Source organism: Antedon mediterranea, chromosome 7 (assembly GCF_964355755.1).
Source record: "Antedon mediterranea chromosome 7, ecAntMedi1.1, whole genome shotgun sequence".
Lineage (NCBI taxonomy): Eukaryota > Metazoa > Echinodermata > Crinoidea > Comatulida > Antedonidae > Antedon > Antedon mediterranea.
Genome location: NC_092676.1, coordinates 26,391,268 through 26,404,688, shown reverse-complemented (window position 1 = coordinate 26,404,688; position 13,421 = coordinate 26,391,268). Strand labels below are relative to the sequence as shown.

The 13,421-nt window shown below is 34.4% G+C and overlaps 1 protein-coding gene across 1 annotated transcript; it reads left to right on the top strand.

The window, feature by feature from the left end:
• Positions 1 to 353: 353 nt before the first annotated feature.
• LOC140054016 (tetratricopeptide repeat protein 17-like) lies at positions 354 to 12,470 on the top strand. Its single transcript, XM_072098808.1, has 23 exons — positions 354 to 569; positions 855 to 1,114; positions 2,016 to 2,124; positions 2,578 to 2,706; positions 3,010 to 3,119; positions 4,349 to 4,496; positions 4,876 to 5,015; positions 5,154 to 5,302; positions 5,480 to 5,598; positions 5,847 to 5,906; positions 6,370 to 6,958; positions 7,366 to 7,561; positions 7,662 to 7,848; positions 8,040 to 8,123; positions 8,268 to 8,492; positions 8,591 to 9,184; positions 9,419 to 9,536; positions 9,805 to 9,931; positions 10,100 to 10,262; positions 10,365 to 10,439; positions 10,828 to 10,947; positions 11,393 to 11,536; positions 11,646 to 12,470. Exons 1-23 carry the CDS (start codon positions 474 to 476, stop codon positions 11,772 to 11,774), a joined length of 4,071 nt encoding a protein of 1,356 aa, XP_071954909.1. The 5' UTR covers positions 354 to 473; the 3' UTR covers positions 11,775 to 12,470.
• Positions 12,471 to 13,421: the final 951 nt, after the last annotated feature.

The window sequence follows — 13,421 nt, the reverse complement described above, 5'->3', positions numbered from 1 at the left end:
CGCACGCGGCCTGAAACCATTTGCATTAATTCTTGCGCTTCTTACTATGGAACGCTGGTAAAGTCGCCGAGTCGCCGCATAAAAAAGTTGCAGGTGAATGGTAAATTCGCCGAGTCGCCGCATGGAAAAGTCGCCGCTAAGTACCAAAGTCGCCGAAATGTTTAGGTCGCCGAAAGAAATAGCAGTCGCCGCATTAAAAGGTCGCCGAAAGTGGCACTCCCGGCGTTCCATACTCCCGGCGTTCCATAGATTAGCACGTCTGATAATAAATTCGGACTTTTAGGATTTAGGACTTGTTATTATTTTATTATAGCAGAATCAATGATGCGTGAAAGCCACAAACCACACACGGCCGAAAGAGGTCTATCTAGCCCGTGGACTACTGCCTGATATAGGTCGTGGTGGTAGGCCTAGCTTTAGGCTAGCCTTTTTAAAGTTTCTGAGAATATTATCGTACTTAAGACGTCTTTAAAATGTGGGCCGGAGTAATTTTAATGTTAAGCATTTCTTGTAGTTGTGAAGCAGTTACACATTGGTTTGTAACTGAAAAGGGAATGATAAACAATCAGGTACCGTTGTTGTAAATATATATTGATTGTTTTTTTATATTCAGTATACAGTACTCGCTATACTATAGGCATTGTTTACTCCCTATTGTTGTAAGAGAAAGCCTAGCACAGCACCATATTGAATCCTCTTTGACTAAGTAAAGATTATTATTTTGTCCAAACACTGAATTAGACAATTTAAGGTTATTTATGGCCTAGCTAGGAAAATATATAATTATAACAAATTTGTGCAAATAAAAAAATTATGTTAATTCACAATAAATCTGAAATAATATTTTACTGTAGATCGAATCAGTGTACAACTTACGCGAGTCGTACAACGTTGTTACGCTTTTACGTCAAGAAAATTTAACGAAAGAATCCGATGCAATTGAAATGGAGTTAATTCGACAGAAGAAACACATCGAAGACACTGAGGACAAGGATCATGATCTTGAAAAGAGGTTTCTGCTGACGGATCCTGATTGTGTCATCTCCGAGAAACCAATTGAGGAGTTTGACCTTTATACCAGTACCGTATTAACGTTAGAAAACAAGGGTATAAGGTACGTTTGGTGGTATTGGTTTGAAAATAATATTATTATGTAGAAAATAAGTCTAATCGCATTTTGAATGAACGTAAATAAGTTAAGTTAAACATAAATTTGGTAAATAACAGTCTACTAAAGTTTACTATGAAAGTTGAAAAAAACTAATACTATGATCATAGTCATTAATCATCTCATCATCATTTCATTAAAAGAGAAATTAGAATGAATGGTGAACAAGAGAGATTAGTACTGTAAAATATTATGCATTTTTTCATTTTAAATTCTTTTGGTCATGGTAGATTATAAGTGGTGGCAGACTCACAAAAGTAGACAAAAACCTTCTAAAATATGTTAAGAATACTCTTAATAAATAGATCACAGTATTTTGCAATTAGTAATGTAAGTAAAGTCTAAAGCTCTATCTACACTACCAAACTAGTATGACAAACAAAGTGTGATGTGCCTAAATATTGTAGTGATATGCTTAAATATGGTAGTGATATGACATCATAAAGTTTGATAATGTAGACAATTACAGCTGTCAAAATAATTTCTTATAGCCCTCAGTATTTACCTTTTTCATAATAACCAAAATTATAAATCTTAAACAAGTTTTACAGAAATAGAGAAAATGAAATTATTTGTTATTTTTGTTTACATTTGGTTATGTTTTTTCTGTTTATCATTGAAGAGTTCAAAGTCAGGTAATCATGGTAGATAAAAAAATATACAATACATTAAAAAGATGACCCCTGACCTTACAATATATAATTTAATATCCAGAAATATCTAAAAATTACTTACAAAAAAGTGGTTAAAATTGCTATGTTACTTTATTTTTAATTGTATTGTGTAACAATAAAATCGGTTGATAGAAGTTGTGTAACTTATCAAACAAGTCCCTTTTCTTTTGCAGGCCTCAAGATTATATTCTCATAAAAGGAAAAGTGAAGAAATTTAAAAAGCCAAACTGTACAAAGATTGTTGATTTACCATTTAGTATGTACACTTATGAGCATCTTCAGGTACATACTGTTTCTCAACAATTGGTTACATACATATATATGTTCTGTTTTATTAATATAAATATAATAAATAATGGAACCTCATTCTCACAGAGTGGTTTATTCAGTTAGAATAATTTGCTAACTATATTAGCATAATGTCTATTAACGTCTATTATAATTGCTGTACAAATATCTACATCTGGATAAACCTATTATTTTCCTTGAACTCAAAAATAGAAAGTTCACTGAACACTTCTATCCATTTCTAAATCTGAACAACTCCGCATAAATTTTTTTATATTTTATTTTTGTCCCAATGATAGGACTTGGTAATAAAACCTATTCATATTATCCTTGAATCTGAAAACACTTGTTCCATGACCAAGACAAAGGAAATCCTTACCACCAGTGTTACTATTATTCTGTGTCCTCTACTACCTTACCTTTGCTAGGCTTAATCTCTTCTTTCAGGGTATGCAAACAAGATCAAATGTTAGTGGACAGCCAGAGAAGGGTCTATACAGTACATTACCTGACAATGACCCTCTGAATAAAAAACTTGATAAGATAGGTCATTACATCAACAAAGCATTGACTAAGGTACTTCATCAATAATATATGTAAATAAATATGTGAAAATACACTGAATATATATTAAAATTTAAAAATGATTAATTTCATTAATGGCCCAAGCTGCACCAACAGCATACATAAATACACCATTTTTAATGCACCTTAAAACCTTAAGGCGCATTACAGATAACTAAAAATAAATGTTGAGCAATGTTAAGAAAAAAGTGTGATTTTAGGAATTTTTTAACTTAACAAGATTTCATGCTTTACGAATATACTGTGAAAGCACCCAATAAGCATATATTTATTATATATTTCTTTACCTGTCAGAATGCATCATCCTGGGTTCTGTACGACATGGCAACATTTTATTGGAGGATCAAAGGCGATGCCCTGATGGCTATTGAGTGTGCACGGCGATCGTTGCATTTTTCTTCAAGGTAACAACTTACTGGTGTGGGTGTGTGTGGATGTCTGTCATTGTCAGTATCACCAGCATCAAGAATCCTAACAATGATAGGAATTATCATTATTTATCATATAAAGTAGATCCCCTATTAAGGGAACACCTTCAGGACCCTTATTATGGGTTAGCCATTAAATCATATATTAAGGTTTTATTAGATTAGACTAGAGGACCAGTAAAATCACATTTTTACGGGTCCTCCACTCCTTTTATGGGCCTATAAGGGAGAGACCTTCAATTAACTTAAACAAATTAAAAATGAGGTACAGAAAATTAACCAATTGTTAACATTTAGTCAAGGTTATTTGACTATATAACTGCTCCGCCACGCATTTAACTGGTCATTGGCCGGTGGACCAGTGTTATTGTAAATGCTGTATATTGCTCCTGGTTAATTTCACATAAAATTTTCCCATGAATAGGAGTGTCAAGAAAGAGGGTTTTACCTTAAATTATTTATATCATCAAAATCTTATCTGAAAAACCACATCATTTCCTGTAATTTAGCAATGTATTTAGAGAGGCTTATTGACATGCAGCCAATTATTGTACATTATGCATCAATGAATTTGAAAAACATAATTACTCTTGCATGGAAGGTTTATATTTCAATGCACATTCATATTGTATTTAAATTTTGTGAATGCTTAAATTGCCTCATTCATGTTGAATCATACAGCAAAAGAACAACTATAATAGGTGTTTGTATGGGTTTTTTATGGGTATTTGTCTAAACATTTGTACCAAGAACTTGTTTGTTTGTATTATCGTATTCGGGATTTTTTGTTTGTTTTATCTTTATACTGGGTGACCTCTTCAGTCAAAGACTGATCTCCCAGAGGGCCCAGTTGGTGATCAGTGACTGTGATGTACTAATACACCGGGGTAACCCCCTACTCGTCTCGAAAGATGTACTAGGTTCTTTAAAGTGCACACGAGCAAGTTGTGTACACTGGACCTACGGTTTATAGTCCTTATCCGAGAAGACTCGTTCTACCACCAGAACCATGGAGTGAGTGAGCCTCGAACCCCTGCCGATGTTATGGCTACGTAATTACGGTTCCACTGTCTTAACCGCTCGACCACTCACTCACTTAAACACATTACAACTTACAAGTAACTTTTATTTCTTTTTTATTTTCTTTTTATTTCCAAATATAAAACAACAAAGATTTTTATAAATTTTGTTTGGGTTTGTTTTAGAAAAAAGAAAGATATAGCATTACTGAATTTAGCAAATGTACTACATAGAGGGAGACATTCAGCTGACGCCGTCATTCTTACCCATGCTGCATTGGGAATTTCAAAAGATGTCAATGGTCTATATTTTACATTAGCTAACGTCTATGGGGTAAGTTAAAGCAGGGAGTTGTAATCTAATTATTAGTAATCTAAGAATATTCTGTTAAAGTTCAGCTTTTTTTAGTAGTAGCAAATAACAATAAAGCATTTAATCAGTTTTATTATAATAATACTATAGGGTATTTACTGTAATAAAGCTACACTATTAAACTAGTTTGACAAAAAAAAAGTGTGATGTGCCCAAATAAGGTAGTGATGTGTCCAAATATGGTAGTAATATGACATGTTGATATATGGGCACATCACATTTTTTTGACACATAAAGTTTGGTAGTGTAGACAGAGCAGGCAACTCCCTGGACAGAGCTTAAGGAATGTATGCAAACAATACAGTAATATCTAATGTTAATATTGAATGTTAATTTGTAGGCTCTTGGTGAATTAAATAGCTCTTTGTTATTCTATGAGCAAACGCTTCAGAAACAACCGGACTTTGAGGCGGCTAAGAAGAGAATACACGCAATCTACTGCCAACGCAAGTTAGAGGCTGCCCTAGAGGCTCAGCACGAGTAAGTAACTTAGATTTTGCACGTTATATATAATTATATTATAACGACATAACATATTTTTAATAATATTATCTCTGTAATATTTGAGAATAAAAACAAATGAATCATTTATTATACTTCTTGGTGTTTTTTCCCCAGTTCTTTGCAGCGAACTTTGTCAGAACTCCGAGAATACCAGAAACTAAACGATCATTTTGAAAGCATTCAGGAGAAGATACAGGCAGCTCAGTTGACCTCCGAAGAACAGTATGAGAAGAATATGAACTATCATCGTCATAAACTACAACGTAATTTTTAAAAATAAACTTTTTTTATGTAGTGACATTGTAGCCTTGTGGTTAAAACCTCATTGTAAATTTGTTTTCATGTACAGTACTGCCATTATGGTCTAGTGGTTAACATGCTTGCATACAAAACCTCAGGGTCTGGGTTCTCTATAATTAAAGGTACTAGACTTTTTTTAGATGAAACACATAAATGTGAGTTGAGAGAAGAGAAGGATAATCAGTATTTTGTCTGCAAAAGGAATAATATGGGAGCACAGACGGAGATGTTTGGAAATCCTCTTTTTTTAAAGGAAAATGTGAGTAGTATAAATTAGTATTAGTATTTAAATGGACATATTAATTTCTTTCTCTACTTTATCAAACTAGTTTGACAAAAAAAGTGTCATGTGCCTACATATGGTAGTGATATGCTCAAATATGGTAGTGATATGACATCATGTCCATATATGGGCAAATCACATTTTTTTGTCACGTAAAATTTGATAGTGTAGACAGGGCTTATTTCTACGAGAGTTTTTCTACATTTTTTTGTTATTGCTTTTAGGAGATTAATGCCACTGCTTTGAATACTGTAATTCCTCACTGCATTTATACTGATAATGAGGTGAGTTTTACCTGACCATTGTTTTGGTAGTTGATTGTTAACATGCTTGTTTACCAGAGTACAAAGGTCAAATACTTTCCCAGACATCACATTTTTCTCATGGCCTCATGTCACTAAGCCTAATAACAAGATTTCATTCATTTCATGTATACAAATATTTGAATGTAGATATTATAAAAACAAATAGTTTCTTGTACAGTAGAACCTGTATTAAGGGGACACCATCAGCAAATGTTCCCTTTATACGGGTGTTCGCTGAATAGAGGTTGGACATAGTGTTATAACATATACATACCCTATTAAGGAGACGCCTTCAGGTCTTAACAATGTGTCCTCTGAATAGTGGTTGATCAATTTTTAAACAACAATAATATTGCCTTTCATTAGTAAAGTGTCCCTTTAAATAAGAGTGTCCCAAATTATGGGATCTACTGTGATTAGTTGTTTTTAAATGTATTTTTAGGCAGTTTTATGTTTCAACTATACCAAATATGAAAAGCAGTTTAAGAAACCACCCAGAATCATCGCAATAGCACACCAGCCAACGACTGAGGAGGAAAAGCAAATGTATGAAAGACTATCGAAATTTCAAAAAATGCGCAGATCAAAAAATAATACATCCATCAATGGTGCGAAACCAAATAAAGATCAAGAAAAATTGATTCCAAAATCCAGAGGTGATGCTTCACCACCAGTAGAAAAAAGTAGTTCCAGAAGCAATACTGCTAGTGGTGATGCTTCACCACCAGTAGAGAAAAGTAGTTCCAGAAGCAGTGCTGCTAGTGGTGATGCTTCACCACCAGTAGAGAGAAGTAGTTCCAGAAGCAGTGCTGCCAGTAGCAGAAGTGTTGAAACAAAAAGTAGTGCCACAACAAGTGCAGATTCATTGTCTCTTAAACAAAGTGAACTTGAAGAAGAAAGGTTGAGGATCCTGGCCAAACAGGAAGAATCTGATAGAATTTTGAACGATCCGGGAAGGTACTATTCTACCAGTGATGATTTTCTCATAGTGAATAACAAAAGATTGACTGTTATGAAAAGAGATGACAGTGGTGAGTTGTGGCTTGGTGGTTATGATACGTGGCTATTAATCTAAGAGTCCTGGGTTCAAGTCCTTTCATGTCAGGATTTTTTCTAATGATAAATGACTCCACTCCCAAAGACTTTGTTTATGTAGAGCATCTTGTGTATGTTTGTGTTGTAAACAGGATTGCCACCTTTAAGAAGGATAGTGAATGAATTATGGTTATCCTTGGCAATTTGCCTAAATATGTAAACAATATTGTCTTTAATAGGCATAAAAAGAGAAGTTTTTTTAATTTTGATAATACAGTATACTGCACATTAACTGAAATCACTTAAAATTCTTCCATCTAGCCTAAAGCTTTTCCCAGGCATCCTTTTTTGATACCCATCCCTATAATCTCTAGAGCTACAATATTATTATTTCTTGTTTCAGCTAAATTCCATGCTGCACATCTTGCAGAGCAGACTGATCGTCACGAAAAGTCGGTACCTAAAGGTTGGCAGCATACAGATGACGGCCCTTGTATACAGGATGAATGGACAAAGGATGAATGCAAGGTCTACACAACTCTACCAGATTGGACGACCTACTCAATAAGTCATGTACACCCAGAAAAAAAGGGTATTCGGTAAGAATGAAGATTCTTTAGTATCATCACAGGGGATGACCAGAAGGTGGTTTTGGAATTTAGTTTATTATATAGATTAATGAATAAATTTATCCTTTAGAATGGTTGAGCTTTTTAACGAGAACTTGGGAATTGAGAGGGACGAGGTTGTTGCTTTTCCATACTATCACCCAACATGTGTCCAGGAATCAAAGCTAGATCAAGGAGATACGGTTATGGACTACGTTGAATGTATTACACAACGTGGATCCATGCACAACTACAATGGACAGAAGTCACTGATAAAGGTAATTCTGCAAATGCTGACCAGTCTTTGAACAAAAATAAGTCACTGACATTGACAAAGATAATCAATGGTGGTCTAGAAATGTTTTCAAAGGATCTTCCCCAATTCTCATGTACCACCTGTGTTTGTGTTGTTATCCAATTTTATTTTAAGAGTTGAGAAATAATTTCATTTCTGTTGGGTTTTTTTCAGGAATTTCTGAAGTATGGATTGAGTAGATGGATAACGATGGAAGAAATGGCAGAAAGAGTTCGCAAAGCTTGGCACGTTACAAAAGTAAGTTCAATTTTCCATTGAGTTTGGCAAAACTCGTGAATAACTTATATTGCTTAGAAGTTCTGCTTACCAGTCATTTTAACATATTTAAGAAATCTACATGATCCTTCTGAAGTGAACTTTAAAAAATTTGTTTTATTAAAGAGTGAAGATGATCATTGGATGATCTACAATCATGCTGGTCTGTTCTGGCGTATAAATGGAAACTTTCATCAAGCCATTGAATGTTTCCGCCGCGCTGTGCATTATGTTCCGGTCGAATCTGGTGATGTTCCTTTAGTGAATGTTGCTAACTTGATGCTGTCCATTGGGAAGTACAATGATGCTAACCAGTTACTCAGAATGGCTTTGGTTGTCAACAAAACAGAGGTAAAACTTTTATTATTTTTAAATTTCCAAAAGAAGAGAAAAGGAAAAGTATATTTTGGAACTTATTGAATATCATGTTTGTGTTCTTTTTGTTTTAGCCTTTGACCTACTTCCTACTTGGCAATGTCTTAGCTGCCAACGGCAACTGGACATTAGCTGCTGAACAGTATCGCCAAGCTCTCAAGATCGATGAGAATTACGAGCCTGCCAAACTTGCCTTTCGTCACATCTATTGCTATGTAAGCTATTTTTGCAAAGATTGCGAAAGAATTGTTCCACGCTGGAGAAAAACTCTTGGACGTAGGAAGCGTTCCAAGTGCGATATCCTGCTATCTGGTAGAAAGGAAAAATCAATTTCTGACGAAGACAGTATACAGAGTTGTAATTATGCTGAAAACAGTGCAATACCAAGTAGCTGCTACGCCGATGACCCAGAAGTGAATATAAAAGGTGATGGTCAAAGGGTCAAGGTGTGTCCATGTCCAGATGGCGTGTTAAAGCAAACATGCTGCAAAAGTGAAATAGTTCAAACGTCATCACTTTCCAGTGATAACATGGTGAATTCTGCAAGCCATAAGAATAGTTCACCTTACACTCAGCAACATAACGATGGAAAGACAAATGCTGATAGGCCGGATGAACTACTGAAAACCAGTCATTATATTGGTGTGAACACGGATGGAACAGAAGGGGTAATAATAACATTATCTGTACAGAAAACACTCACATTATTAGACAACCTTGAACTCTTCAAACACCAGAATATGGGCTAAGAATCACAATAAGTAGTAATATTTAGATATTAAATTTTAACTGACTGTATTGTACTTCTGTACTTTGTTGTATCTCTAGCTTGTCAACTTATAGCACTATGTCCGATAACGTTGAAATTCTCTCTAATTTGTTGTTATTCCTGTTTTTATTAGATGTCGGTTGGATTGAATGTTAAAAACGATGATCATACTGAGATAGTGAAGGATAAAAATGGTGTACCTGCTTCAGTGTATGGTCCAAAGATACCGGCCCCTTCATTCATTACTGATGGTAAATATTATGTTGTTGTTTATCAGTACCACCACCATCATGCAGATTTTGCCAACAGTATTACAGTTATATTCACAGAAATCCACAAGAAATAAAGTGGTGGGAAGGGAACAATCTCTGTTCAAGCCACTGGGTTGTCAAAGGCCTCTGTCAAAATAGTTGTCGGGTTGAAACATTACCAATCATACTGGTGGCTACAGCCCTGATTCCTTACAGTATTTAGAATCACGATGGTTATAATATTTTTACAATTTTTTTGTCTCTCCAGAGTTTATCAAATTGATTGGTCAAACCCAGGAACCATGGCCGTCGCTTCAGGAATGTTCATCATTCAAGAAGTCAAATCTAAAGGCGTTTACCAGTACCTTGTTATCTATACACGCTAAGGAGATAAAGTAATTGATTTTATGGAATTTTATTCAAGTCCATTCTTTATAAAATTGTCGTTTCTTCATAAACAAACATCAAAATTCATTCAACATCTTTTGGTTCCTTTTTAAATTCTTTCTTCATTTGATTATACTGTCTTGATATCATTTCATTTTTATCCACTGTATTCTTAGCATCCAGGAATATATAGACTTCAAGGCGACAGATCCACAGGGGCGGTTTCTTCTACCCAACTGCCGTACTGACTTGACTGCTAGCCTACTGACGTTGGATCATTTGGAGGGCATTGCAAGGCGAGCTGAACTCAAATCCAGCAGTGAGAGGGGATTGAAAGAGGTATGCATTGTATAACAACAAATATTATTTAAACAGTATTTATCAGATAAAGTTGTTCATTGTCTTCTCAAATTATTGGTTACATGTTTTGTATTCGTTTAGGTTCTTCAAAATCTTGGTGATGCTCCTATGACTAAAGAACAAATGGGAACAAAGATTGCGATTGCTTTATCAAAAGTAAGTTGTCATCTGTAAAGATGGGTGGGGTCATGATGTCATGCATTGTGCTACACACATTTTAAAATTCTGTCTGTAGAATGATAAAGTACATAAACAAATTTTGAGAATTTTATGTATGCAGAAGTCATGGTTCTGGATCTGACACATTCTTAGCAGAAGGTGCAGTACTTTATGTCAGCCATTCTATAGTTGCCACAGATTGACTTCATCATCAGTACTTCTATGAATGGATGATTAAGTAGTTTGAAACATGAACGCCAGTTGATCATACCCAGTACCGTTTTAATCGTACTATCATTCGGGAAAACACCTCACAAAGTAATGGCAAGTTTTACAATATTTGCTTTTTATTAAATACTATTCATTTAATTATGTTTCTTTACAGAATCGAAACAACTGGATAGCAGCCAATGTGGCAAGTCTGTACTGGCGAGTTGTTGGCAATGCAAAGAAAGCAGTTGATTGCTCACGAATAGCTTTGTTCAACTCTCCCCCAGAACACAAGGTAGGAAGGTTATCTATTTGGTTGAACGATACCAAAATATTTATTATTTACATTTTGTTTTATACTATTTTTGTTATATATTTCCACCTTCTGTTGCTAAGCTCATATATGTTGAAGAGGCTCCTAGTCCTTGAGACTAAGGCTGTGCCTTGTGAGGAGCCTCTGAGTGAAATATTGAATAAAAATTAAATAATACAGTAAATATTTAAATTTAACACCAAAACTGTGTTAAAGATCCTTTAAAAGTGGTGATCTTTAATTTACTAATTTCTGTAACTAATTACCTGTATTATACCTACTAACTAGAATTCTTAACTTAATTCCAAGGAAAGCTCAATTGGTATTCCTCTGTATGGAGTCTAAACATGTACTGTACAGTTAGGTGAATTCTAAATAGAAGATAATTCAGTGAACAAACAAAATTTGTTTTGTTTTTTTATTTTAGGATTTAGCTCTCATAAACCTGATGAATATTCTTCATCGTGCTGGTTACGCTCAAGATGCTATCATCATCGGCGGTATTGCTCTGGAGTCTTCACCACAATTGGCGGTCAATTACTTCACTCTAGCTAACATCCATTCTTCTCTGGTGAGTTTATTGTCTAGTGCAATGATTTAGTCTAGTGGTTAGTTGTTACCGATACTTTTTTCAGAAACTTCTACAAGAATATTTGTTGACATTTTTTTCTCCTCCATAGGATCAATTTGCTGAAGCCATTAAATACTATGAAAAAACGTTACAACAACAATCAGACTTTAAACCTGCCATTGATCGTCTGAAGACCATTAAATGTGCCATCATCAACCACCAAGCAGGATCCACATAAAATCTATCTTTTTAGTATTTCTAAATCCAAGACAGAATTTAAATACAAGCTTGGAAATACATACCTGTGTACAGGAATATTTTAAAACCTCAGGTTTTAAAATCTTTTGTTACCTAAATCATCTTAATATTGTATGGTATAATAATTAATATCAATTAATATGGAAAATATGTATCAGTATTTCTTATGTTTGAGTACATTTTTATGTTGATAACTATGCAAAATAATTCAGTATTTTAACTTTCATAACAGCGCAATATTAATATACTGCTGTGAAATCCAAAATTACAATGCAAATTTAAAAAAACATAACCTCATTGACTTATACTGTAGTAACAACAGTGAATCAAGGTTGTTCAGAGTGTTAATCAAGCATTAATTCAAGTAATCAATGAGTATATTGTTGAATACAGTAAATTGTTGAATCATGGTAAAATTAATTTTTTTTTATATAATAATAATTGTTTTGTTACTATAAAAAATTTACAATAATTGAAATTGGGAAAATATAATTTTGTTTACTAAAATAATTTGGTATTGGCATACGTTCTTTCAAAATGTATTTATTATTTCTATGAAATATATTATATTATTAATATTATTAACTGACCATTGAGACATCTTTAGTATTAAATTATCTTCCACTGTGATATACAGTAGTTGCATTATTGGGTCAAATGATGACAATAAATGTAATTTTCTTCCACATTGTTTTATTTTCTTTATTTTATCATCTTCATTTAAGCTTGGTTCTTAATTGGATATAGGCGCAACACAAGTGGGTGAAAAAATATCAAGCAGTTGAAATTGAAATATATATTTATACTGGTCTCCCAGAGGGCCCAGTTGGTGATCAGTGGCTGTGATGTACTAATAGTAATACACCGGGGTAACCCCCTACTCGTCTCGAAAGATGTACTAGGTTCTTTAAAGTGCACACGGGCTAGTTGTGTACACTGGACCTACGGTTTATAGTCCTTATCCGAGAAGACACGTTCTACCACCAGAACCATGGAGTGAGTGAGTCTCGAACCCCTGCCGATGTTATGGCTACGTAATTACGGTTCCAATGTCTTAACCGCTCGGCCACTCACAGTCACATAATCCGCGGCGGACTTCGGGCACTTATTTCCATGCTGTACCTTGGGTGGATTTTAGGACTGATGATTTTGAGTAAAAATTCAATCAAATCAGTTAAAAAACTAAAATACCATAAGATTTCTATTTAATTTATTAATTGTACTACTAACTTAAACTAGGCTAGGCACTACTATGCCATAGGGACCTACTACTGTACTAGTTTAGTCTAGATGGGTCGTTCAAATACTGATAAATAGCCGATTAGCCACCACACATCATGATTAGTCCGAGATAGGAATGTTACCTAGGCATCTTACTACTAGGCCTAGCCTACCTTTATTAAAAAGTCTAGGCCTTAGACTAGGCCAGTCTAGCTAGGCTACTATCAGTATCTAGGCCTGGCCTGTCTGGATTTTGATTGAGCCTAGCCTCTAGGCCTAGCCAGCCCTAGGCTAGATCTAGGCCTAACGTAATGAATTATACTAAACTTTATAGTAGGTGTACTTAATTTACTTTCTTGCTCATAAATTACCTTCTTCTTTTCATTCCTGGTTAATTCTTTACAGG